The following is a 27,196-nucleotide window of genomic DNA, read 5'->3' as shown; positions in this document are numbered from 1 at the left end:
AGCTAAATTTGAAAATAAGGGAGGAAAGTGTTTATAGTTGGGTTGATTTGATGTAGTTATCCATCAAATTTGCCTTGAAGGCAAAGATTACAATCTCTCAGAGCTTGCTGACTCCTTTGGACCTAAAGAACATTTAGTACATTTTCTTATTCTGTCGTGATTTTACTAATTGAGTGCTTATTATATTTTAGGCATTGTTCTAAGTGCCCAGTTACCGAAGTAGACAAAACAAACAAAAATCCCCTGCCCATATGGACCTTACTTTCTAGGGCATTCCTGCTCTTACTGTTAACACAGGCCCCTAAGGACTTTCCTATTACAAAGAAATTCCATCTTTGTTTTACATCCACTTCCCTCATGTCTTAGAGCTGAGGGAATCAAGAATCAAGCCAACCTTAGCCTAAATCCTGAGACCAGTGGAAAGGAAAGGCACAAAGGTCAGGGGTGGAACTCTTGCTAAGCATATATTCCTCTTTAATAAATCACACGGAGGATCAAGGTGCTAATGCCAATGTTGAAGTAAACAGGTCTAGCAAGAACTCCAGCTTTGGTTTTTTAAATCATCTTCCAGAACTTAAAAAGAACTGAGCCATGTAGTTAATATTTTAGGTTTAGTAATTACACCAGCAATGTCACTTTCAAGCTCGGTTGTCTGACGGTTCTCTTAGAAATGCTAAGTTGCTTGGGCAAAGGTTTAAGGAGGGTCTATATCTTATTGATTCTTCTTTGGGTAACTCCCAAACTTTTCAATACCAAGATTCCCTCTTCTAAAAAAATACAGTTTCTGATACCCACCCAGGGCCATATTTTGAAAGATTGCGTCTACAAAGCCAGTATAGTTTTTTAAGTAATAAAAATGTCTCCCCATTTAAAAATTAACGAGCCGTCTAATGGGTACATGGAAAACCAGTATCACACTGGTTTACTAAATCTAGTTGAAAGCAAAGACATAGTGTTTGGGACAGCCTGATCCATTTTAGCACCGCCTACAATTTTCATTACGCCTCAATGAAATGTTTACTATAATTTTACGATATCCTCTATCCTTTCCCCTCGGTTTGTTTGTATTTTTTAAAAAATATTTATTTATTTATTTAGTTGCGCTGGGTCTTTGTTGCAGCAGGCAGCCTCCTTAGTTGTGGCTTGCAGGCTCCTTAGTTGTGGCATGCAAACTCTTAGTTGCGGCACGCACGTGGGATCTAGTTCCCTGACCAGGGATGGAACCTAGGCCCCCGGCATTGGGAGCGCAGCGCCTTAACCACTGTGCCACCAGGGAAGTCCCGGTTTGGTTGTATTTTGGTTCTTGGTGTTGGAAAGCAGAATAAAAGGAGACAATATCTTGCAGAAAATGCACTTGACGCCCCTTTCAGGTAACCCCTCTAGACCCGAGGTGATTTTCGCGATCCCAGATACCGCGCACTGAGCCCCGCCCCCATCCTAGCCCCACCCCTCGACTCCCGTCCTCTTTAGTCCTCCAGAGAAGGGGGCGGTGCTCGCTGCAAACCCACAGTCAGTCGCCAGGGGGAGACAGCGGCTGCAAGAGCCAGGGGTCCCTGTCCAACGGCCAGGCGGCGGAAGCGGAAAAGGCGGGACCTGGGGCGCACGTTACGTCAGCACGCGCGAGCGTCAAGGCCGGGTCGTCGGAATCGAGAGTGGGCTCTTCCTGCGCGTGTTGGCTGTGAGAAGGTCTCTGCCGGCTTGTAGAGTTCGACCTCATGGCGGAGATAATTCAGGAACGCATAGAGGATCGACTCCCCGAATTGCAACAGCTGGAGCGCATTGGACTGTTCAGTCGTGCGGAGATTAAGTGAGAGAGCGGAGGAAGAGGAAGGGCTGGGGCGGGTAGAGAGGGGAGGCTGGGGCGTGTGTGTGGCGGGGGGCAGGGATAGGGGGCACTTGGGTTGTGTTTATATTTTCTAATGTGGTAGAAGCCCATTTCCAGATTCTGATGATGCCCAGAATTAATTTCTCATTCATTGCAAGGTGATCCGTCCATTTACCCCTCAAACATACTGACAGCTCTTCATGGAGGAGGTTTTGAGGCTATAAAGGGGATAAAACCAGGATACCCGCCCGTCAAGAGCTAGCTGCCCTGACACAGTATGGTGGGGGAGACAGACAAGTGAAACATTTTGATCACAGTGCAGCGTACTGTAAGTTGATTGTAGTAGAGTACTGCCCTAGAGATGTGAACAGAGAGCCGTGGGAGCCCAGGAGGAGTAGATAATTCTAACAAGACTTGAAGATGGGGATCATTTAATTCGATTTTATATTTTACCCCAGGGCTTAGCCCTAACAACTAGTATATAGTTGTTACTCATTAATTTGGATGATAGTTTTTAATGGTTTACTGTGACTATTTCTTCATTTTACAATGACTGCGAATGTCGTACTGTGGCTTTGGGAACCTTAAAGTAAACATTTGTTTATGAAACGCAACACATTGTGGACTCTTTAATAAGAGTGAACTCTGTATTTAGTTCATTCCTTAGCTAAATACAGTGAGTCTTCTCCCATAAGCCCTTTGCAGTAGTGGTATAGGTAGAGACAATCTAGGTTTTTTTTTTTTTAATCTACCTGTTGAAAATTCAGAAATAAGAGGAATTTAGGAAAGAATTTGATTATTATTAAAACCCAAGTGACTTGAATTTGGAGGAAAAGAAATCTCTACCAATACCACATATAAATAATGTAAAGTACTACTTAACAATATTTACTTTGCTAGTGGGAATGTCAGTGGTCCTGGCAATCGATTGAGGTGATTTTCATGAAAAATCAGGTACATCTTCATGCCCTTAAGACCACAGAAGTCCTGAAACTAGTATGTTGTAAATCAACTATACTTTATAATAATAATAAAAAAGAACACAGAGGTAATTATGTAAGAGAATATGGGGATTTCGCTGGTGGTGCAGTGGTTAAGAATCCGCCTGCCAATGCAGAGGATACGGGTTCGAGCCCTGGTCCCGGAAGATCCCACATGCCGCGGAGCAACTAAGCCCGTGCTCCACAACTACTGAGCCTGCGCTCTAGAACCTGCGTGCCACAACTACTGAAGCCTGCGTGCCTAGAGCCCGTGCTCCACAACAAGAGAAGCCACCGCAATAAGAAGCCCCCGCACAGCAAGGAAGAGTAGACCCCACTCGCCACAACTAGAGAAAGCCCACAGGCAGCAACGAAGACCCAGTGCAGCCAGAAATAAAAATAAATAAATTTATATTAAAAAAAAAGAATATGTACTTGCTTATGAAGGATAATTATTTGGGAATTATATATTTTGGCAAATAGATGTTTCAAATATATTAAAAATAAACTTTAAAAATTCCAAAGTTATTTATTTAACTTCTTGTTTCAAGTGTTACATTTTAAATGGCTTTCTCCTTAGGGCTATCATTAAAAAGGCTTCAGATCTAGAATACAGAATACAGCGAAGAACTCTTTTTAAGGAAGACTTTATCAATTATGTTCAAGTAAGTGAATAATTTTATTACTTTTTAATCCCCTCACAAATTTAAAATCAGTTATAGAATAGTGAGCTTGATGTCAGTTTTCTACAAAATTCTGGAACTGATGATTAGGTAATTTTTTTTTTTTGCTGTACGCGGGCCTCTCACTGCTGTGGCCTCTCCCGTTGCGGAGCACAGGCTCCGGACACACAGGCTCCGCGGCCATGGCTCGCGGGCCCAGCCGCTCCGCGGCACGTGGGATCCTCCGGGACAGGGGCACGAACCCGTGTCCCCTGCATCGGCAGGCGGACTCTCAACCACTGCGCCACCAGGGAAGCCCTAGACAGGTAATTTTTGAACAGGAATAGAGGTAATTTGGTAATAGTGTTGCTCCACTAAGGCTTTGGTCCTTGGCAAACTGAACATTTTTTTCTTCTATAGGGTTAGTAGATCAGAGTCTGCCAAAGACCCAGTGTATCAGGATTTCAGCAAGAGGTTTGATCAATTATGTCTTGTGGGGAAAAATAAAGGAAAGTGAGTTTGATGATAGCACATGGTTAGGAAGTTAATGCTTATGTGCCTGAGGTCTGTCGATTTAGAGAGAGGTGAGGTATGATGCAAGATTCTTCAGTCCTGTAAATGAATGGAAGATTTGAGTGAAGATAAAATATACATGCTTGGGACTTCCCTGGTAGTCCAGTGGTTAAGAATCCGCCTACCAATGCAGGGGACACAGGTTCGATCCCGGGTCTGAAGATCCCACATGCCGTGGGGCAGCTAAGCTCGTGCGCCACAACTACTGAGCCTGCACTCTAGAGCTTGCATGCTGCAACTCGAGAAAGCCTGCGCACAAGCAACGAAGACCCAACGCAGCACCCCGCCCCCAAAAAATAAAATATACACACATACACACACACATGCTAGATCAGTTTTCAGTGGGGGAGAATAATGTGTTGGATGATAAAATCAGGATTCAGAAAGAATCCAATAATAAGATGTTATAAATCTTACACTTTGGGACTTCCCTGGTGGCGCAGTGGTTAAGAGTCTGCCTGCCAATGCAGGGGACACGGGTTCGAGCCCTGCTCCGGGAAGATCCCACATGCCGCGGAGCAACTAAGCCCATGTGCCTCTTACATGTATACCCTCTCTGCCTGCACACAACCATATATACTTGCTATGAGACATAAGTGGCATTTTATATTGAGGTTCTGATTATCCACATTGAAAAAATAAAATTAGATCCCTTCCTCATGCAAAAATAAATGCCTGTGGAATTGATTTAGTTTTCCCACCACATGACACTGTTGGGGTACAACAATAAATTAAGCAGACAGAAATAATGGCCTTGAGGAGCTTACATGTTAGTGGTAAAGTTCCTGGATATATCCACAAGAAGATGTGTACAAGAATATTAATTGCAGCTTTTTGTAATAGAAAAATTGGAAACAAATACGCATCACAGGAGGAAGGATAGGTAAATTGCACGTTTGTATAATGAAATGCTATACAGCAGTTAAAATGAATGGACTTGAATTCTACATGACAGCAGGGATATATCTAAAGTCATAATGTTCAGTAAAAATATGGAGTGATGGGTTCAGTATGATACCAGTTGTATAAAGTTTAAAAGCATTCAAGACAGCATTATAATAAAGTTTGAAGTCATGCTTGTGAACGATAAACACCTGAGTCAAGATCATCATTTCCTCTGGAGAGGGAGAAGAGTGGAATCAGACATGGGGGCTTTGCCTTTATTTGAAATGTTTTATTTCTAAAAACGTTTTGAATCAAATACAGTAAAATGTAGGCTTTGACATAGCTCTGTGGTAGCTGCATGGGTGTTCTGTATGCTTCAAATATTTCATAAGACAGTTTTAAAATGAAGCATGCGATCTTGTAAGGTTCTGTGCCTTCTGTCTCTAGTAGTCTTCAAGCTTGGAGAGGAATTATATAGTAGTGGTTTTTAGAGAGTCTTAGAGGTTCTCAGTGGTCCTTTGGAGGCAAGGGTAGGGAGAGCCAATTAGGTGCCCTGTTTCAGCTAGTACAACCCTGTTTATCTGCTTTATTTGCTTGTGCGTCAGCTAAAATTTTTGAATGGTTAGTTTCCTAAAAGTTTGAACACACTGTTGTAGACGAGGAAGTTAGATTGATACTGTAAATCTTAGAAGTCTTAGAGTTTTAGTAACATGCTTTCTTCGTATCTAAGATGTTTAGATGCATGCTAATGTATGTATTTTTGAGTTTTGCAGATGTAAGGTGAATTTTTAGTGAATGCTAGACATTTACTGTAAATTAGGTTTCTTGATAGCAAATTATTTTCTGTTTTATGTTCTTGATTTTTATTTACTTTATGGTTTTGACTAAATGCATCTCCTCTATATAGAAGGTTATACATTTTCTTGTTTTCTCTTTTTTTGTATGTTTTTCTTTCATAGTATGAAATCAATCTTTTGGAACTGATCCAGCGAAGACGAGTTGTAAGTAGATGATTTTCTGGAAGTTGGAAAAAAATATAGAATTAAATAGTGTGACTGCAAAGCTAGAACTTGGGTTTGGGAAGTAGTTGGCATTGATAATTGTGTGGTGGTGTGCTCATAATGATACTTGTAATTATTTGCTTTCTCTACCAGTACTGTTTAAAGATCAACTGGGAATGCTGCTTTGGATAAATGGGATTAAACTGAGGCTTTTTTTTTTTAATGTCCCTTTTTAGCGTATTGGGTATTCATTTAAGAAGGATGAGATTGAAAATTCTATCGTACACCGGGTACAAGGTGTCTTCCGACGTGCATCAGCCAAGTGGAAAGTAAGTGTTCACGGTGCCCTTAGCTGTAAGGGATGTGAAGATGTGTATTATACGTATTATGAATATGGATATTCAAATGTATGGTTGTGGATTCTTGGGTATCTCAATACTTATTCTAATGATAATATCATGACTTGAAACCACTTATGAAACCATTAAGAAAATTGATCACATTACCTTAGAGTTAGTCTGTGAGGATGATGCTGAAAACAGTGGATTTGATTCATATTTAAGGATCAGAAAATTGTCTGGGATTTGGATATGTCTCTAAATAAAGTACCCCCAGCTGGGGTACTTGGAGGTGGAAGATAAGGTTAGAGTAGGCGCAGCACCTCAGTAACTTGGTTTTCTTCAAGTTTGATTCTGGGACCGGGATATATTATATGGGAAGTACTTTGGATTCTTGGGAATGACAAATTTTAGTTTGTTGCCTCTGATTGAGACCATTTCAGAAGTGCATTGAACAAATTGGATAGATGACAAATTTTGTCTTAGATCATAGTAGGTGGGAGTGGGGGGATGGAACAAGTTGTCATGGTTAAGAGATCTGAGGCGGGTAAGGAACAGCCTAATAGGCTGAGGGATGTGGCACATTGGATTTTCTGAAATCTGCCTCTGTTGCAAACAAAATTAATGAATGCAAAGGTGTATTGTATATAAAATTCAAATTCAGGCAACTTACTCCATTGCTCTTCTTGCAGGATGATGTTCAACTTTGGCTGTCTTATGTAGTCTTTTGTAAGAAGTGGGTGAGTATTGGGCAGCCCTGTCTCAGTCCCTCTTTCCTGCTTTTGGTTAGTCTGCATTTTAAACCTCATACTTGACTACTGAACTCCATGTTTTCTCCAAAGGTGTGTAAGGTTAACAAATGGGAAAAGAACCCAAGAAGGCTGAACTTCAATGTAACAACATTTGCATATTTGAATGACTATATAAATGGCTTCCATATCAGCTGAAAAGGGTCTTTATGCATATATGTTCAGTAAAGTTGAAAATATTTTTTAGATATTTAAAATGTTTATGTTAAGTGGTTTAGGTAGAAGAGAACCCTGAATGAATCTGTATTTGTTTATATGTCCTTAGCAATAGCAGATGTCACCTCATTGGAGTTCACAGTTGGTGAGGGTACAGTGCAGATCACTTAGAGTTTAATAGCAGTAACTTTGCTGTGCAGGAAGTAGACTTTTTCTTCTTTTACAGGCTACCAAAGTTCAACTTAGCAAGGTATTCTCTGCCATGTTGGCCCTTCATTCGAACAAGCCAGGTATGGTGAAATCCTTGTCAGTTCTTTTTCTACCTTTTTTGTAGACTCAAGCCATTTTGGAATTTATTTTGCTTGATAAACCTAAGAGAATTATTTTGAGAACTTGAGCATATGAACCTCAGCGTATGGCCTCAGCAGTTTTTATTCCTGAATAGCTGCCTCTTAGTTCATCCCTGCTACTGTGAACTAGTTACTGTGCCAGGCGTTCTATCTGTGAGCAAGAAGGACTAAGTTTCTTTTTAGCTGATGGTGAAAGAAACTCTTCAGTCCTTTGAGGGGAATTCTGTTTGGAGGCACTCAAATCTGAGGATTTCAGAAACATAAAGGGGAAAATATTAATATAGATTTTACAAGAGTGATTAGCACAGAGTAGGTACTCAAGTTTTGTGAGAGAAGGACTTCTCTTGTGAACACTGTGTAAGCAGTACAATATTTTATAGTGAAGGTGCTTCAGTGTCTGTTCTGGAGTATTAGGTTTACAGCACACGAGACTCAAAATCGGCTACATTTGGCACCGGTTGATTCCGAAGGATACAACAGGACTGTTAGTACTGTCAGCCGTTCGGAGGCTTGTCTTTGGTGGGAGGGCATGAGAGCATGGAGGTGGGCAGAGCAGCCACACTGGCGTAGAGGACCCCTGGGTGGGTGCAGCTTCCAGGTATTATATCTGTGAACTGTGCTCAGTTTCAGGAGTCATATGCTCAAGAAAGCCCAGAGCAGTGGCTCTCTACCATTCATAGCCCTCCTCGTCCAGACACAGTTACAAACCGTGGGTCATTTTTACCAAAAGCAATCTTGCCGGGTAATAGCTGATCTTTTTTTTTTTAACATTTTATTGGAGTATAATTGCTTTATAATGGAGTGTTCGTTTCTGCTGTGTAACAAAGTGAATCAGCTCTACATATACCTACATCCCCATATCCCCTCCCTCTTGTGTCTCCCTCCCGCCTTCCCTATGAGCTGATCTCCCTGTGCTATGCGGCTGCTTCCCACTAGATATCTGTTTTACATTTAGTAGTGTATATGTGTCCATGCCACTCTCTCACTTCGTCCTAGCTTACCCTTCTCCCTCTCCGTGTCCTCAGGTCCATTCTCTGTGTTTGGTAATCGCTGATCTTTATGAAGTTTCTAGGGAGATAGCTAGAACGTTACCTCAAGGTTAATTTCTTATGTAGAAGGACAAGGGTTTTTTGTTTGTTTGTTTGAAGACTTTATTCCCAGTAGGTACAATAAAAAATTTACTTTAAAAATTGAGTCATTGGGCCTCCCTGGTGGCGCAGTGGTTGAGAGTCCGCCTGCCGATGCAGGGGATACGGGTTCGTGCCCCGGTCTGGGAGGATCCCATATGCCGCGGAGCGGCTGGGCCCGTGAGCCATGGCCGCTGGGCCTGCACATCCGGAGCCTGTGCTCCTCAACGGGAGAGGCCACAACAGTGAGAGGCCCGCATACCGCAAAAAGAAAAAAAAAAAAAAAAAATTGAGTCATTTGAAAAAAACTATCAACTACTTTAAATACAGAGAAAAGAGCAAAATAATTTATTTCACTGACTCTAAGATGCACAACTTTTTCCAGCATTTTAAGACATTAAAAATTTGTATGTGAATTAATGAAGATGTTGACCTTAGATCTGATAGAATAGAGTAACGGGCACATAAGTACCCACAGATGTTAACATTTCCAGATTTGGTTTAGAACACTCTAAATTTTAGATAAAGCAACAATACTTTACAGGTAACCATTAGAAATTCCCTATCTCCTAATCTTCCTCTTTTGGTAAGATTTAAAAAAAAAGATCTTTGGGTATCAAAATTGGAACATTGATCTTTTCATACCTGACTTGATTACTTTATTGAAATGAAGTCTGATGTTTTTCACTTACAGCCTTGTGGATTATGGCGGCCAAATGGGAAATGGAAGATCGCTTGTCTTCAGAAAGTGCAAGACAACTATTTCTTCGGGCTCTGCGCTTTCATCCAGGGTGCCCGAAACTTTATCAAGAGGTGAGTGTGAACATAAGGTGAGAGAGTCATGTCTTAGTTTGGTGCTCTGGAGACGTATATACTTTATTAAGTTAAAAAGGCTTCGATTTATGGAGACTAGGAATAAGTAGGGGAGCTGCTGGGGAAAGGAGGTCAGAAGAGTATTTCTTGGCCAATAGTAGGTGTTGACTTTGCTCATCTTCCAGGTTTTTAGTGAGAGATTGGAACTCCTACCTGTCCATTACCGTGGGGAGGGATAGGGAACTGGACCCTACCTTTCTTTACTTAAGGGTCAGGGTTCAGCCATCTTTATATCTTTGTATGTATGTATTCATTCATTCATTCATTTATTCCCCTCCCCTTCTCCTGCTCTCCCCTCCCATCCCCTTCCTGCTTCTTTTGGCTTCCCTTGCTGTTTTTCCCACTTTCTTCTTATTCTCTTCATCTAGTTTTCTTGAGATAGATATTTCCTTCCCTTCCTGGTGGACTTATTCCCTCTTAGAGGGGTGCACTAGAGCAATGAATGATAGCCAGACTTAATTTAAAAAAACCCAACAAATGCTAGAAATGACATATTATTGAAACTGCACCCTTTTCTGAGGTATTTGTCAGAATAAGGGAGAAACTACTGTTGAGCCTTCAAAGGAAAATTAAGCGCTATGTGATGAGGGGGACCCTCATTAAGACCCCTATGTGTGATGGGTCTTAAAGCTAATAGGTTTTGTAGCTGTCTCAACTGTATTTTGGTTTAGTAGTAATTTAATGTTTTAAAGCCTTGCGTCCTTTCTCTTCATATTCTGTTAGACAGTTCTTTGTGGCCTTTATTATTTTTGTTGAGAAATATTATAAGAATCAGTCGTCCCTGCTATTAGAGCGCTATTGTATGGTGTTATTGTTTATGTTTTTTAGAGGCTTTCACAATTGCCTAGACTTCTATTTTCTAAAATGGAAATAGATTTTTTGCTTATTCTTATCAAAAGTAAATAGAATTTCTTTATTATAAATGGTTCAGAGAAAGCAGTTTTATGAAAAAAGTAACAGAAAAAGTACTCATAATTTTACCTCCCATACTTTTATGCATATTACAGATATTTAAAACAGGCTTTATTCTGAAAAGTGGGATTCTACTACAGATTTTTGTGTTCTATATATATATATATATATTTTTTTTTTTTTTTTTTGCGGTACGCGGGCCTCTCACTGCTGTGGCCTCTCCTGCTGCGGAGCACAGGCTCCGGACGCACAGGCCCAGCGGCCATGGCTCATGGGCCCAACCGTTCCGCCGCATGTGGGATCCTCCCGGACTGGGGCACGAACCCGTGTCCCCTGCATCAGCAGGCGGACTCTCAACCACGGTGCCACCAGGGAAGCCCTGTGTTCTATATTTTTATCTAATACATCACGAATATAGTCCCATGTTAGTATATATTAATTTATATTAGTGGTATTCAAACTTTTTCGTCTTGGGACCCCTTTACAATCTTAAATTACCGAAATCCCCAAGGCTCTTTTGTTATATGGGTTATCTGTTAATTTTTTTTTGAAAATTAAATATTTAATTGAAGTTTAATTTAATTGAAAATTAAAACCAAGAAATCTAAAAATATTCACTTAAAAATAATAAACCCATTACATGTCAATATAGGTTACTTATTTTTAAATGAAAAAAACTCTTCTAAAACAAAGTTTAAAGAGAAGAATGGCCTTATTTTACATATTTGCTAATCTCCTAAATATCTGACTGAATAGAAGACAGCTATATTCTCGTCTCTACTTTTGCATTCAGTGTGGGTGATAGCACCCATCATATAGCCTCTGAAAAACCTTAAACTCTTGACAGAATAAGAGTGAAAAAGGCAAATAACATGTTATATTATTATGAAAATAGTTTTAACCTTGTAGACCCCCTGAAAGGGTTTTGGGAACCTCTGGATATCTCCAAGTCACATTTTGAGATATACATTATCTGTTCTGATAGTTGCATTTGTTAAAAAAAAATAAAGATTTTTATTTTACACTCTAAAAGTAATATGTACTTTGTAGAAAATCTTGGGAAAAAAAGCCAGAAAAGCACAGAAAAGGAAAAAGTATGACTGATTGAGGACAAATACTATTAACATTTCTTCATAGGCTTTTTTCCTGTGCACATTTTTTACATAATGGTAATTGTGTTATATGCAAAATTTTATAGCCAGTTTTAAAAACAAAGTAGAATATCACTAGAATTGTGGTGCACCATTACTAAATTATTGTAACGGTTTTATGGCCGCATCACCAGTCTGCTTCTTTTATAATATATTTTACTTTCCCTACTTTTAGACACTTAGATTGTCTGCGTTATTTGCTCTTATACCCTTGTGTATGAAACTTCTAGGTATTTAGGATTATTTCTTTATGATCGATATCTGGAAGCAGAAATTTTGGGTTACTGAATATAAACATTGTTTTTAAACTTGTCATTTTAATATGTCTTGTAACATAGAATTCAAAGTATTAAAAATTCTGGACAAATCCAACTTTGTATTATGTGTTAACCATATGTTTGTATAGAAACATTCAGGAGAGGGAATTCCCTGGTGGTCACAGCGGGGACCTGGGTTCGATCCCTGGTCGGGGAACTAAGATCCTGCAAGACGCATGGCGCAACCAAAAAAAAAAAAAAAAAAAAAAATGCCTTGTCAATGTCAGCTAGTTTCATAACAAGATAGATTGTAACACTCCCTCTACACTTCCCCAGATCTGATATTTATGAGTAAAAAGAGGCATGTTATATATTTCTAATTAAAAAATTATCTCCAAAGGTTTTCAGTTCATTATTTCCCTTCTGTGTTAGTATTTTAGGATGGAGCTGATGCATGCTGAGAAATTGAGGAAGGAAAAGCAAGAGTTTGAAAAAGCCAAGATGGATGTGGTAAGATCCTAATGTATTGTCACTTGTTAACAAGATACAGTGTTTTGAACCTGCTTAGGAGTAACAGAAAATCTTTAGGAGCACTGTTCGTGACTTGCCGGTCTGCCCGTGGCTGGTGGGTTCCATTCCAGTGCCACAGCAATTCCAGCACCACGCGACTGACTGCCTGGTGGCTCTTGGTTTCAGGTCTTGGAGACAAAGTGGGAATAAAAAAGAAAACCTTTAGAATGTACTTTTCTTTCCAACTTAATATTTTGAAACTTTTAAATGTCTTGCATTGATTTAATTAAAATGGGCTTAGTAATAAAAATGGAATTTTGTGCTTTAAAAATAGACATTTGGACTAATTGGAGTGGTCCTTGAAATTATTACTGATGGAATGGCTACATACTGTTCTTTATGATCTCATTAAAATGATATATGTTAATGGGTCAAAGGAGCTCAAGAAAGGTTGTGAAACGTGTGATTCCTAGCCTTCTTTCTTTTCCTTTTTATGTAATTTTTTACGTGACAGAGTAAGTTTAAAGAAACAAGTTTGAGAATATTAGAGCTGAAAAAGGAACTTCACTATCACCTGTTATTGTGGTTCCCAGCTCTGAACTTTTTTATCCAAATAAAATCTTACACAGAAGGGTGAACGTGGCATGTAAAACTTGACCTATTCTGGTCTAGGTAGAGAGTGAGGCCTTAAGCCGTGTAATCTTGCTACAACTCCAGGAGCCTGAGAATACAGTTGGAAGATCAGTGATCTTATTCAAGCTGTACATTTTACAAGTGAGGGAACTGGCCCAGAGAGAGACGTGATTTGCCAGAGGTCATGTGGCACAGGTAGTCTAGGATTGTTAATTTTCATTCTAGCGCTATTTCTACTTACTTGCATTACCCGTTCAGTTGTTTAATATCATACTCTTTAGGGGAATCTCGAGTATGCTGAAGAAATCCTTATGGGCGAGTTGGCAAGGATCATCTACAAAAATTCTGTAAACATAATTAAAAGTAGGTATCCTTTGAAAATTTATTTATGGTGGGAAAGTGAAACATTCAATTTATAATGAGGAACCTTTAGCCTATTTTGAAAATTTCTGTTAGAATGTATATAAAACTCTGATTGTAGGAAATAGTGTCCTGATTCTTTCAGAAAAGGCTTATTTCCCCTTAGATTATAACTGAACATTTCAATAAGTTTTTGAGTACTTAAATCATGTGGGGAGTTGAAAAAAATAAATGATTTAGTACGTTCTTTTGTGTCCTAACGATGCTTAGAATAAAGTCTTTAATGAATACTCAAATATTAATAATGACTTTGCTTGTATAGTGGGACCATGGGTGATTTTTTTGTTTTATCTTACTTCCCACTTTATAAAAAAACCAAAACTAACTCCAGTACTTTAAGAAAGTGCTCCTTTAGAGTCTTACTCCCCTCCCCCGCTTTTTAACTTTTAGGTGCAGAATTTCATGTGTCACTGCTTTCAATTGCACAGCTATTCGACTTTGCCAAAGATCTGCAAAGAGAAATTTATGATGAGTAAGTAAAATAGTGGAAAAGTGAATATGTCTGTTTTGATCTTGTGGTAAAGTTTTGAAGTTGGATATTTAGGAAGGGGGAAAGAAGATACCATACAAAATCCTTGGAAGAAAGCTGTTTTAGGACTATTGTATAGTATTTTATGTATACATAAAAAAAGTATTTTTGGAGAAGTTGTTTGACTCACTTACTGGCTTCCCTTGGGAAATAGTCTGCCTTTGTTCAATAAGAAATATGTCCTATGGCTTATATAAAAATCTATATTCCTGCTTTCCTGGCATGTCTTTTGTCCTTAAGATGAGAGTTGTACTCATGAATGTTTATAGTTGAGAGCTGCAGGTAATCAGACATTATTCTTTTTTAAAAGTTATTTATTTAATTTATTTATTTTTAACTGCATTGGGTCTTCGTTGCTGCGTGCGGGCTTTCTCTAGTTGTGGAGAGCAGGGGCTACTCTTCGTTGCGGTGCACGGGCTTCTCATTGCAGTGGCTTCTCTTGTTGCAGAGCATGGGCTCTAGGCGCGCGGGCTTCAGTATTGTGGCACGTGGGCTCAGTAGTTGTGGCTTGTGGGCTCCAGAGCATAGGCTCAGTAGTTGTGGCACACGGGCTTAGTTGCTCCGCAGCATTTGGGATCTTCCTGGACCAGGGCTCGAACCCATGTCCCCTACATTGGCAGGTGGATTCTTAACCACTGCTCCACCAGGGAAGCCCCAGACATTATTCTTTTAACGTCTGGTTATATGGTTGAAGAATTACTTGCAGCCTACCTTGTGGCTACTTCACCCTTAATAGGACTCTTACTTTCATAGGAGATAAGAGAGAACTGGGATCAGTTTGTTCTGTGGATACCTTTAGGGTATCCTTCTATTAGAGAAAATCAAGAGTCTAGATAGGATAAGGTTTTCTTGGGCTCGAGAACCAGGTGTCTTGTCAACATACCTGCTGGTTTGACTTTGAGAGCTAACCTACAAGTTAACATTTGTGAATGATGTCTGAAACAATCTGAAACTAACAAGTGTGTGACAGCTCTGATCCATTGACGACATTTACGTAGTGAGGGTGAAGACATCTGGGAAGCCTGTTGGGAGATGATTCTTTTGGTGCTGGAATTGTTAAAGGGGTGTCCTGGGTACATTTTCAGAGCATTGGGACTGTCTCTCTGATGTTCTGAGTTAGTCTCATGTCCTAGGTTGATGTCAGTATTTTTCAGCCTTCAGGCTCTGCATACAGACGACCCCCTCACTTGGGATTATGTGGCCCGGCGAGAATTAGAGATCGAGTCACAGCCAGGAGAAGAGCCGCCCACAACGAAACAAACCAAAGTGGCAGAGGTGGGCCGCCGGGAGGAGAGGTGCTGTGCTGTGTATGAAGAGGCGGTGAAGACTCTTTGTACAGGTGAGCTTCACCAGGCCCTGTGTGCTGAGGAGTAACGGTGTTCCTGAATACGAACCTGAAGCTCCATTCCCATGACCAGAATCCATTTCTGGAACCTCTCTGTGGTAGTTTACAGTGTGCCTGGCTTTTCCAACTTGTTCTTTCTCTTTTATGACCTTCCTCGATAGCTGTGGCATTTGTTCATTTATTTGGGGAAATAAATGATACTTAGGATGTGATCATTCAGAAGGTTGTTTCATTATCATTACTTAATTATCTTCTGTTATAGATTTACTTGATAATTTTGAAATATTGGAAAATAAAGGTAAAGGGTGCATGACATGGATAAGACTTTTAATTTTTGTATTTATGTCACTACTCAGTTGTTTGCCCTCAGTATTTGAGATGTTTGATAGGCTGTAATCAGAATAACTTATATTTTTCACCAGACTAGTTTAAACCCTTCCTCAGAGGAGTTTTCCCTTTAAAGAAAAGATGTACGATGACTGTTCAACTAAAAGAATTGCTGGTCTGATCAACATAATCTCTCTGATTTTTCCAGAGGCCATGTGCAAGTGTTACATCAACTTTTGCATGGAAAGGTTTGCTAAGAAGACAAGCAGTCGGCTCCTCAGAGAGAAGGTATTGACTTTGTTATGTGGTTACAGTGGCTGACTAGAAAGTGTCTTCTGAAAGATGAACATAGGCACAGGTTTTGGGGCTCTGAGACAGCTTCCGAGAACTTGTTGCGTAACCACGCTTTGTCCTGTGAGTGACCTGTCATTCTGAAGGTCTGAGTCTGCTTTGCCCTGATTCTGGCCACCAGGTAAGGAGGTCCTCTCTTGGCTGGGCTGTGCTTGGGGCCACTGCCCAGATCATGTAATCATAAGCGAAACCACCTCCGTCCCTTCTTTCAATTCTCAGAAAGGTGTAGAACTGCTTTCGTTCCTGTCAGAGGCCAAAGACCCCTGCTGGGAGCTTTGTGATGAACTGAGAGATTTTCTTCTGATTTCAGAGGCTGGAAAGAACCATGGTTGCATTCAGGAAGGCACATGATCTCAAACTTGTACCAGAATTCCAGTACAAGCAGTGGGTAAGGACCTGGACACATTCAGTGTCAATTACACGTACTGAATTCTGGTTGGTTCAGGCTGGTGTCCTGTGTTTTAATGTCGTTTTATGACTAAGCACATTTGGAAGATTGGCATGGTAGATGTAGAGGGTGTTTATTATTTGGCTGTCAGTATTCAGTGTGTGCCAGAAATGAAATCTGTACCAGTAGAGGGAGGAATATTGTAATACATAGTGGAAAACACTCAGAACAGAGTCACAACTGGGTGTATTTTGTTTGTCCATCCATTCGTGTTTTCCTGAACCTATGCTTGGCTCAGATTAACCGTTGGTACAATAAAGACAAATTAGATGTGTTCAGTGTTTTAGAAGCTGACATTCTAGTAAGAGGCATGTTAACCCATCCTTATACTCTGAAGTGGGTAAGGATTATTATATAGAGACCGGAATAATGTAGTGTGGGAATACACAGGTCTAGGCTGGGTTTTGTGACTTAATAGGTAGGTAATGGGCAAACCACTTAACCCTTCTGAGTTGGTTTACTTGATTTTAGGATAATGATAGTGATCTTCGTTTTTGCCACCTCACAAAGTTGTTGAGAGCATTCCATGAGATGGTGAATGTGTTAATGTATTTAAATACTTTCTTAGTGGAAAAAAAAAGGACAAAAATCTTTATATTTATTGAATGCCTTTTATTTGTATAACTCTTAACCTCTTTTGATTTATATAATTTACACAATTTTTATGTAATTGCAGTTAATGTCTTGCTGTTTTATACTGTGTTGTACTGTTTTTACATTAACATTTTTTCTATACTTTATATGTAGATCGACATAAACTGTTGATATATATTAATAGCGTATTGTATTGTACCACGACTGGGTACCCTTCTTCCATTATGGAATCTATCTGTGAAAAATCCCAGGTCTGATGAGTTCAGCTACTCTGTTGGAGCTACTGAATGCTGCTGGCAACAGTCCGTCCCACCCTGTAAATTCAGCTGGGCGTGGCTTAGAGTGCCTTGGCAGTCCTGCTCTCTTTCCATTATTAGTTTCTTTTGGCATTCTGAACTTGGATTTCCTTTCGGATCCAAGCTTTCTATCATCTTCAGCTTCTTGCACATGCTGGTGGGAGAGGCTTCTCTTTTCCTGGGGATCTCTGCTTTCACCTAATGCCTGTTCTTCCTTAAGTCTTAGTATAGATGGGGCTTCCTTTCTGGGAGTCCTTTCTCATCACTGCCAAAGATTCTGTTGGGTGCTTCTGCTTTGTACTCCTGTAGCATACGATTCTTTTTCTGTGATGGTACGTATCAGACTCTCTGCTACTAAATTGGAGGCACTGTGGGCAGTAGGGAATGCACCTGACCTCCTCATTATTGAATCTAGACTGTATAGCGTGCAATTAACATACTTGCTGAATGAATGGATTATATACTGCCATTTACTTGCTTTTTCACAGTTTTGTAGAATTGGATTGGTTTTAGGTTTTTCTTTCCCTGTTACAGTAGTGTGGACAGAAGCATTTTTAAACAGATATTTCCTCCTGTTCATTTATTTGTTGGGTCATATTTGTTAGAGTAAAATTCCCAAGTTTGTGCATGAACGGTCTCATGACTCTTTTCAGAAAAATGGGTACCAGTTTATAGTGTGCCCAACTCTGTTTGAATGAATAAACTTGTTTCTTTACCATCCCACAAATACTGGTGGTGGATGTGGGTTTTATTATAGTGAACTATTTTATTAAAAATACAACTTTCAACCTAAATTATTTAGGCCGTCTGCTTTTCACTTATGTTTTTTTGATAGCCCTTGGGGATAGGAACAGGGAATGGAGGAGAAATTCCAAATTTTTTACTTTGTGCCTGTTTGGCCACCATGGTGAAAGGTTTAGTAGAAAGGCTGTTGAATCTATTGCCTCACATGAGGTCTTTATTTGTCCCCATTTTCATAGATAATGTAGCTCTCAGTAGATACTTTTCCAATGACCCTTTGTCTTATCCAGAGCGAGTTGTTGCTGCACCATGACTTCCTCACGGAAGCTCTGGAGGTGGCAGGAGCGGGGATGGAATTGTTCAGAGGCTCCGTGATGATGTGGCAGGTGAAGCTGCAGGTGCTGATTGCCTCAAAGAGCCCTGACATAGCCATGCTTTTTGAAGAAGCCTTTGTGCACCTGAAACCCCAGGTCTGTGAGTTGTGTCTTTTGTATTTCATTCTGTTTGGGAAACCTTTTAAGGCTGCAGCCAAAGCTCATTTGGAGTAGACTTGTCTAAGGAAAGCTGGCCCCAGAGTACATTTGTGATGATGGTTCAGGGATCATGGGTGGAGGAATTACTTCCATTTACCAGCCTATTTCTAATTCATTATTTGAAAGTAGACTAAATTATGTAAACTTTTCTATTCCTGTTTATATATCTTATAAGTGAGAAATACTAATAGAATATTATTTCTAAACTTTAAAAGACTAAACCTTAAAGCTTTGCAGTGAATCTTTTATACTAGTAGGAAAAAGATATTCCAGGAGTTAAAATAGGGGGAAAAAAACCATAGTTATTTTACCGCTCATTTGTATGTGCTGCTGGGACATGAACAAAGGCTAGATAGTTCAGCCTAGATTAGTCAGCACTTGTGTTGTGGTCCTACACAGCAGAGACGTGACCTGGGGTTGCTTGGGTCTGACTAGTTTTGGGTTGTTAAGTGCTTAACTTACTGATAATTGATGATAATAACTTTAGGCAGTATTCCCCAACAGGGGAAGTAGAATTAACAGGAGAGTATTGCTTTGGGCAACGGGGTCCGAAGGCTGTCTGTGTTCCGGTGTGCCATTCCTGCCAAGCACTGAGAGTTCCGTACAGTGGGGCAGACTGGGAATGACTCTGTATTGCACATATTGATTATCTCAGGAGGAACCTGTCTTTATAGTGACTAGTTTTCAGAGCATAGTGCTAAGATGTCATTTTCTAACCTTTTTTTTTTGCTTTAAATTGTGAGCAGACTTGTCTGCCATTGTGGATTTCTTGGGCAGAGTGGAGTGAAGGTGCCAAAAGCCAAGAAGACACTGAAGCAATCTTTAAGGTACAGGTCCCCTGTTGTAAGTCTTGTGTGTGGGGAATGAGCAGATAGCCCTGCTAGTTGGCTAGCTTTCAAAGGGTTATTTCTAAAGCAGGTGCTCCTTTTAAAGCACTGTTCATTGCATGGCCTGGGATGGTTTTGGGAAAATTTGTTTTGATACGTAGACATTTCCTCATGTAGCTTGTTTCTCTTTTCTTTTAAATTTTAGAAAGCTGTCTTAGCTGTCACGGGTGGCGACTCAGTCACTCTGAAGGATAAGTACCTGGATTGGGCTTATCGAAGTGGTGGCTACAAAAAGGCCAGAGCTGTGTTTAAAAGGTACTCACAGACACGCATAGCTATTATGAGTCTCTCAACCCCCTTCTCAGCCCCTCGTACCCAGATTATATGAATCACAAACAGATGGAGGAATAAATCCAAGAGCTGTTTAGTTCATACCCATTGTGGAAATTTTTTAAAAAAGAGAGAGGTAACTAATAATTCATTGTAATCCTATCATCAAGAGAAAAAGCGTCTTAATGTATCATTTTAAAATTTGTTTTTCACATATCTGAGCTTACGCTATAATCGCACGTGGTGTACCACTTTTATTGATGAACATTAGACTGGCCTTTTTCCTACCAGTTACAATTCTTCATCAATAACATTTATTAAAAACAGCTATATGATATACCACCCTGTGGACATGCCATGATTTATTTGGCCACAGTAACTGCTTTGATAAACCTTTGTGCCCAAATATTATTTGTCCATATTGGAAATTATTTTCTTAGAATATGTTCTTAGAAATGGAGTTCTTGGTCTCCTTCAAAAAGACCTTGAGATGAAGGAGAGGGAACTTAAAACCCTGAGAGTGAGAAAGAAGAGAACAGGGAGAGAACTGGGTAGGTGTTTGGTGGTGGTGAAGAGTAAAGGCACTGGAGATTGAAAATGGTGAGTGACTGGTGGCCAGGTCCAGTCGCCGTGCTGAACTGCAGCCAGGACTTTATCCAGCTACGTGTGGCGGAGGCACTGGCGCAGGTGTTTATATTCATGCGATGTAAGAGCCTTTCTTCACTGTGGAAGGTAACGGCTCCCCCTGTTCCTTTTTAGTTTACAGGAAAGCCGTCCATTTTCAGTTGATTTTTTCAAGAAGATGATCCAATTTGAAAAGGAGCAAGTAAGTGTCCTGTCTATGCGCTTTTTGTCTGGGAAAATGGATTAGTGCTAACTAATCTATGGCAGCATTTTGTTACTTAAAAAGCTCTCGTTATAATACAGTATAATTTCTGGTCCCTTCCTCCAACCCCTTTTTCATAGATGTGGTTTTAGGAATGGTAATCAAGCAAAGAAGAAAAGGTACATGTCTGGAAACTAGACAACTCAGATGTCACCTCCTACAGGAAGTCCTCCCTGCCAGGCTGTGTGAGGTGCTGCTTTTCTGCCTCCAGTGCCCTGTCTGTCTCTTGTTTTGGGTTGTGAGGTACAGAGTAGGCACTCTTAACTGTTTCTGGTGTTTTTAACGGAACTTGTGAATGAGAAAAAATACAGGAAAGTGTCAGTTAAAAAAAATTATACATGAAAATCCAAATATATCTGTAATCCCCTTGCAATAACACAGCCGATCATATTTATTTTTATTTTTGTTGTTTTCTTTAATCCTCATTTACATACATGTGCACAGTTTTGTGACGTTTTATTTCTGACTTACGTGACATGTGGAGGTTCTCACTTTTTTTCCTGAACATCATTTTGTAAACACATTCTTGTGTTTTTACCTGGCATCATTTTTAATGGTTGTTGTATTATTCTTAAACCTGTAGTTTTCTTAACCATTCCATTAGGTTTAGGTTGTTTCTAGATTTTTTGATATTGAAAAACAGTGCTGCAAGCATTTTGCTTATATAGTTTTTTTTTTTCCTTCTCTTTTGAGGACTGGAGATACTGGCTTTTTTTAAAAAAAATAAGTTTATTTATTTATTTATTATTTATTTTGGCTTCATTGGGTCTTCGTTGCTGTGCGCGGGCTTTCTCTAGTTGCAGTGAGCAGGGGCTACTCTTTGTTGCTGTGCGCGGGCTTTTCATTGCAGTGGCTTCTCTTGTTGCGGAGCACGGCCTCTAGGCGCATGGGCTTCCGTAATTGTGGCATGCGAGCTCAGTAGTTGTGGCTCATGGGCTCTAGAGCGCAGGCTCAGTAGTTGTGGCGCACGGGCTTAGTTGCTCCGCGGCATGTGGGATCTTCCGGGACCAGGGCTCCAACCTGTGTCCCCTGCACTGGCAGGCAGGTTCTTAAACACTAGACCACCAGGGAAGTCCCTATACTGGCTTTTTAAATGGTTCTTTACATATTGTCAGATAGTTCTCTGAAAGTTACACTTATTTATAGTGATAATCACCATATATATATATATATATATCAGTATACCTGTTTCCTCCATACCTTCTCCAAGTGTTCAGTTTTGCCTTCTCTCTTTTATTTTGGCTTTTTTTTTTTTTTTTTTCTTTTTTCTTTTTGCGGTATGCGGGCCTCTCACTGTTGTGGCCCCTCCCGTTGCGGAGCACAGGCTCCGGATGCGCAGGCCCAGCGGCCATGGCTCACGGGCCCAGCCGCTCCGCGGCATATGGGATCCTCCCAGACCGGGGCACGAACCCGTATCCCCTGCATCGGCAGGCGGACTCTCAACCACTGCGCCACCAGGGAGGCCCTATTTTGGTATTTTGATTGGTATTTATTTTTTTACTTTTTTTATTTGCCACACTGTGCGGCATGCAGAACTTCCTCGACCGGGGATTGAACCCATGCCCCCTGCGGTGGGAGCGTGGAGTCTTAACCACTGGACCACCAGGGAAGTCCAGGGATTGGTGTTTATTATTTTTATTTGAATTTTGAAAAATTAACAATGAGGTTGAACTCTCATTTTCATAGGTTTGACCATTGTGTGGGTCAGTGATCTGTTCTTGTCTTACAGTATAGGACTTAGTCTAGCATAATAATTCATAGCCAGGCTTTGGATTAATAACACAATGGTTATGTGCCTTGGGCAGGTCACTTAATTCTAAGCTTCTACATCCTTATCTGTAAAGGAGGTTGGAATACCTGTTCCAGGGGTGTGAGGGTTACAAGGCCAAGTGGGAGACTGGATGGAAAGGACTTTGCACAGTTCCATGCACACTATGAGCCCTTCACAAAGTGTGATTCTGTTTTTCATGCATGTGTAAGATGTGAGGTTAAACTGGCTTGTTATAAAATAGTACAGTCTCAGCGAAGAGAAATTGGAATGAGGAAATAGTTATTTGACTACACAAAAAGATTTTTAAACTGAAGATGTTAATTAATCTGCTTTGAAAATGAAACAGAGAATACGTTTAAATGGAAGTAGAGGTGAAGAATTAACATTTATTGATTGTAAAGTTAGCACTGTCTACTCTGCTTGGTGCATAATTCATCAGCATTTTAACTGAATCCTTGTAGTTGTCCTAAGAGATATTATTGTCCTCATTTTATGGGTGAGGAGACTTTAAGGTCTGTCTGATGGGTTCACAAAACTTCCTGAAGTTCATATAAGTAGTATTTATATATATTTTGCCTTGATATAAAAAGTTTTAAGGTGGGTATGGCTAACATGTGCCAGAGCCCAGATATTCAAAGGAAGAAATCCCTTACCATAGGGAATAGAACCTTCCCCATTTATTTATTTAAATCCTGCTCCTCCCTCAGGGCTTTCACATATATTTTCCCGTGGAGGTGCCCATGTTCCCCCAGGTGAGAATTAATTAGGCTTTTTCCTTGCCACCAGAACAAAGTGCTTTTATCACTGTTTGGCGTTTACTTCACTCTGCCGTGTAGTGTCTTTGACTTTTCTCTGGGTAAGTTCAGAGTCAGGCTGTGTTCATTTAAACCTATGTCTCCTCCCCTTCAAATGCCTAATAGTTGATAGCTGCTTAACAATACGTGTGAAATGAATTTGTGACGTTATAAATTAGGCTTTTGAGGCAAGACTGTCTGATTATTTTTGTTAGGAATCCTGCAAGATGGCGAACTTAAGAGAATATTATGAGAGAGCTGTGAGAGAATTTGGATCCGTGGATTCTGGTAAGTAAACTTCAGTTATAGACACATGGGTCTGTTTGCATGTGTGGTCTGTAACCTATGATGGTTAGAATAGTGGTTCTTAACTGCTTTGGGGTCATGGGCCTCTTCGAGGATAAAACTTGGCATCCTTCCCCTGCCTCCTCCCTCACTCAGTGCATAAATGCTGGCAGACGTAATTTTGCTTATAATTTCAAGTTCACAAGCCCAGGTATCCATGGGTCTTCTGTTAAGAACTCTGGACTAGAAGGAGATTCGTTTGGTTTGGTTTTCTTGAAAAATGTGATATTTGTAAGGAAAAGGTTAATAATGTAGGTCAGAACAAAATGGGGTGGGAATTACAGCAGAAGGGTAGTGGGATACTAATTGACAAAGATTGTCATGGGCTGTTGCCACATTGTCTGTGTCTAATTTATAGGACTTGTAAAACATACTTCTCGGTGTAGGTAAGTCATGTAAAGTCTGTTTACTTGTGAACTCAAAAACTGACATGTAGAGTTGTTAAACTCAGATTTAAAATGATACATTAGCTTTTTCAAGGTTTCAGCAGACCTTCTGGTGAAATGAATGAATATGGCATTTTTACTAACCCAAACAAGTTTTATTAAGCAGGCTGACAAGGTCCTAATGAACTCATTGAGGTCTGTTTCACCTTGAAAGAGACGCAGCAAAATCCTCCCTCTACAATATTTAGTATTTTTGAGTTTATGAAATATATAGACTGTCATGATTTTTTTTAAAAGTGAAAGCAGTTTTCTTGAGAGATACACATTCTATAGTAGAATGTGGGCTGTGCCAGAAGCTGAGAGCACTAGACTGTCACGATCCAAGTGAAGATTTCTACTTTAAAAAAAAAAAAAAAAAAAGGCTTTGAAATACCATAGTGTAAAGAAGCTGAGAGAGGTACTGTTTTACATAGGGTTCTAGGAAAATAACAGCAAGAAGTTAAGTTTCTTAGAAATCTTGCATTGAATTGATATTAAATAATTAAGTTTATGTAGTAAAGCCTTGTCAGTTACCTAATTGTATGTTTACAGTAATTTTTGGGGTTCCCTTTAAAGATCTTTGGATGGATTACATCAAAGAAGAATTGAACCACCCCCTTGGTAGACCTGAGCACTGCGGACAGATCTACTGGCGAGCCATGAAAATGTTGCAGGGAGAGTCAGCAGAGCTGTTTGTAGCTAAACATGCTGTGCACCAGGCCGGCCAGTTGTGAAAAGAGGAAGAACACAGCCAACTCTGAAATAGTGTTGTAAGCCCTCTGCATAGTTTTGTTTTATGCATTCATCTGCAGTTTGCTGAGATGGCAGACGAGGTGGTGTCTGATTTTGAGACATGCTTTAATTTTGTTAATGTGCTAATCTTTAATGCCAGAAAAGAGAGCTGCTGTTTAGTGGCCAGAGGCCAATTGTTGAGGCCAGACCTACCATAGGTCCTAAATGTTTTCCAAAATACATGAAAATCGTATCACTGATCTTCTTTTATTACCACCGGTCAAACTTGAGTATCTCTAATCTAGACCCAGGGGTCAGTTAAGATAGGAAAGTACAGTTCTGTTTGTTTATTGTCTCTTTATTATAAAAGCATATGTGGTATGCGTTTGTTGTCGAAACTATGGGCGGAATAGAATAATGTGGAGAAGAAAATAAAAGCATCCTGTCATTTTATCATCTGGACTAAAATCACTAATTTGATTTCCTTTATGAGAATTGGATTTATACTGTTAGATCATTTACTCATTCATTCATTCATTGAGTGCCCGTCATAGGCAGGAAAGAAGAGAAGCTTTTTGGGTTGGAGGTAAGGGTTGGAGGAACAGAGCTGGATGTCCTGAGTTGGTTGAAGCAGCAGAGAAGGATGCTGGGTATTGGGGGAAAAGTTGTCCTTTAAGAAGATTTAAGCGATTATAAAAGCGTGTTCTATCTCTGGGACCGATCTGCAGAGAAATGTTTACATTGGGGAGGCCCAGCAACAAAAGAAGGGCAGGGGTAGGGAGTAACTCAGAAAGAGAAGGGCTTCAGAGGCGAGGATGGAGGATGGCTTGGAGTAGAGAGGGGCGTTCTGGGAGCAGGGGAGGCAGCTGTTTGAATTGTACGCCCTGTAACTTAACGTGATGATGCCGTCGTTGGGAGAAGCATTCAGGTCAGTTTACTTACCATTAGGTTTCACTTACTATTATGTTATTTTTCCATGTCATTAAATAGCCTTAAAAAGATTTAATGAATTCAGAACATGCCATTGTACAGATGAGGCATGACTTATTTTACTAATCCCCTCTGGTTGGACCTTGTCATTTCTAATTTTTTCTTGTAAGTACTGTTGGTGAAGATTCTTGTAAATCTTTGTTAACATCCCTGGTTATTTCTTTAGGAGACTGACATCTGACAGTAGAATTACTGTATTAAGGGAAGTAACTGTTTTAAAGAATATTGATAAGTATTGCCAATTTGCAATGTATGAAAATACTTTCAAGCACTGTGGGTATTATATTTCTTATTTTTACCATTTTAATAGGGGAAAAATGATATATCCTTGTTTTAATGTGCATTTCTTTGATATCAGTGCAGTTAATGCATTTTTCCTGGCTCTCATGTCTTTTCATGTTTGACTATTTTTTGACCTTTTTTTTTTTTTTTACTAATTTATAAGAGTTTTTTATGTACTAAGAATAGTAATCTTTAGTTCGTCTCTTCTTTTTTGCAAAGAATTTGCCCCCAGCTTTTTTTTAATGTGGTGTTTTTTGAGGTCCAGAGGTTTTGTATATATGATTTCTATCGTTGAAAACCCTGCCTCTTGCTGAGGACAACTCAGTATTTTTTCCCCCATGCAGTTAACTAAATTTTCCACAACACCGTTTGTAGCCATTTTTGTCTCTGCTGATTTGTAATACTACCTTTATTATATATTAAATTCCTATGAATATTAGAGTCTATTTTAGGGCATCTTTATTATGAGCTTTTGTACCCAAAATGGTGTTTGTGTGTCATTTGTTTTAAAATAAGAAAAATCTCCTCTTTCTCCGCTCCGTTAAGTCCCAGGAAGTTCAACATTTAAATCCTTAAAGGGCTTTTTTATTTTAGGAAAGAGATACATGTTGCACATAAGAGATGAGAGTAAAGAGGGTGGTGGGTGATTCCTTAAAGCAGCAGTCCCCAGCCTCTTTGGCACCAGGGAGCGGTTTTGTGGAAGAGAGTTCTTCCACGGATGGGGGCAGGGGCGTGGTTTGGGGATGATTCAAGTGCATTACATTTATTGTGCACTTTATTATTATTACATGGTAATATATAATGAAATATTTATGCATCTCACCATAATGCCGAATCAGTGGCATCCCTGAGCTTGTTTTCCTACAACTAGATGGTCCCATCAGGGGGTGATGGGAGACAGAGACACCGTGAAGTGTGTGGCTTATGTCCAGTCTACTCTGTAAGATGCAGCTTGTCACTTGCCACTCACTGATAGTTTTTTTTTTTTCTTTTTTTTTTTTTCTGGTACGCAGGCCTCTCACTGTTGTGGCCTCTCCCGTTGCGGAGCACAGGCTCCGGACGCGCAGGCTCAGCGGCCATGGCTCACGGGCCCAGCCGCTCCACGGCATGTGGGATCCTCCCGGACCGGGGCACGAACCCGTGTCCCCTGCATCGGCAGGCGGACTCCCAACCACTGCGCCACCAGGG

General features: G+C 40.0%; 1 protein-coding gene and 1 non-coding gene across 3 annotated transcripts; both read left to right on the top strand.

Annotated features, from left to right (window-relative positions):
• Window positions 1–1,622: 1,622 nt before the first annotated feature.
• Window positions 1,623–26,447, top strand: UTP6 (UTP6 small subunit processome component). Of its 2 annotated transcripts, none has more exons than XR_009530406.1 (19): window positions 1,623–1,807; window positions 3,386–3,470; window positions 5,885–5,926; window positions 6,163–6,255; window positions 6,957–7,004; window positions 7,456–7,519; window positions 9,401–9,519; window positions 12,332–12,409; window positions 13,324–13,405; window positions 13,853–13,934; window positions 15,146–15,330; window positions 15,872–15,951; window positions 16,325–16,402; window positions 18,384–18,563; window positions 19,373–19,453; window positions 19,659–19,768; window positions 20,543–20,609; window positions 20,750–20,859; window positions 23,450–23,522. XR_009530406.1 is itself a non-coding variant. In XM_060081975.1 (19 exons), exons 1-19 carry the CDS (start codon window positions 1,716–1,718, stop codon window positions 24,736–24,738), a joined length of 1,797 nt encoding a protein of 598 aa, XP_059937958.1. In that variant the 5' UTR covers window positions 1,623–1,715; the 3' UTR covers window positions 24,739–26,447. The 2 variants fall into 2 exon arrangements, 1 of the variants encoding a protein (XP_059937958.1); XM_060081975.1 differs by lacking the exon at window positions 20,750–20,859 and adding an exon at window positions 24,581–26,447.
• LOC132479373 (small nucleolar RNA SNORA54) lies at window positions 12,488–12,610 on the top strand. Its single transcript, XR_009530495.1, has one exon. It is a non-coding gene; the product is annotated as a small nucleolar RNA SNORA54 (small nucleolar RNA).
• Window positions 26,448–27,196: the final 749 nt, after the last annotated feature.

The sequence above is a fragment of the Mesoplodon densirostris genome, chromosome 18, assembly GCF_025265405.1.
Source record: "Mesoplodon densirostris isolate mMesDen1 chromosome 18, mMesDen1 primary haplotype, whole genome shotgun sequence".
Classification (NCBI taxonomy): domain Eukaryota; kingdom Metazoa; phylum Chordata; class Mammalia; order Artiodactyla; family Ziphiidae; genus Mesoplodon; species Mesoplodon densirostris.
This window is presented reverse-complemented; position numbering and strand designations above follow the sequence as displayed.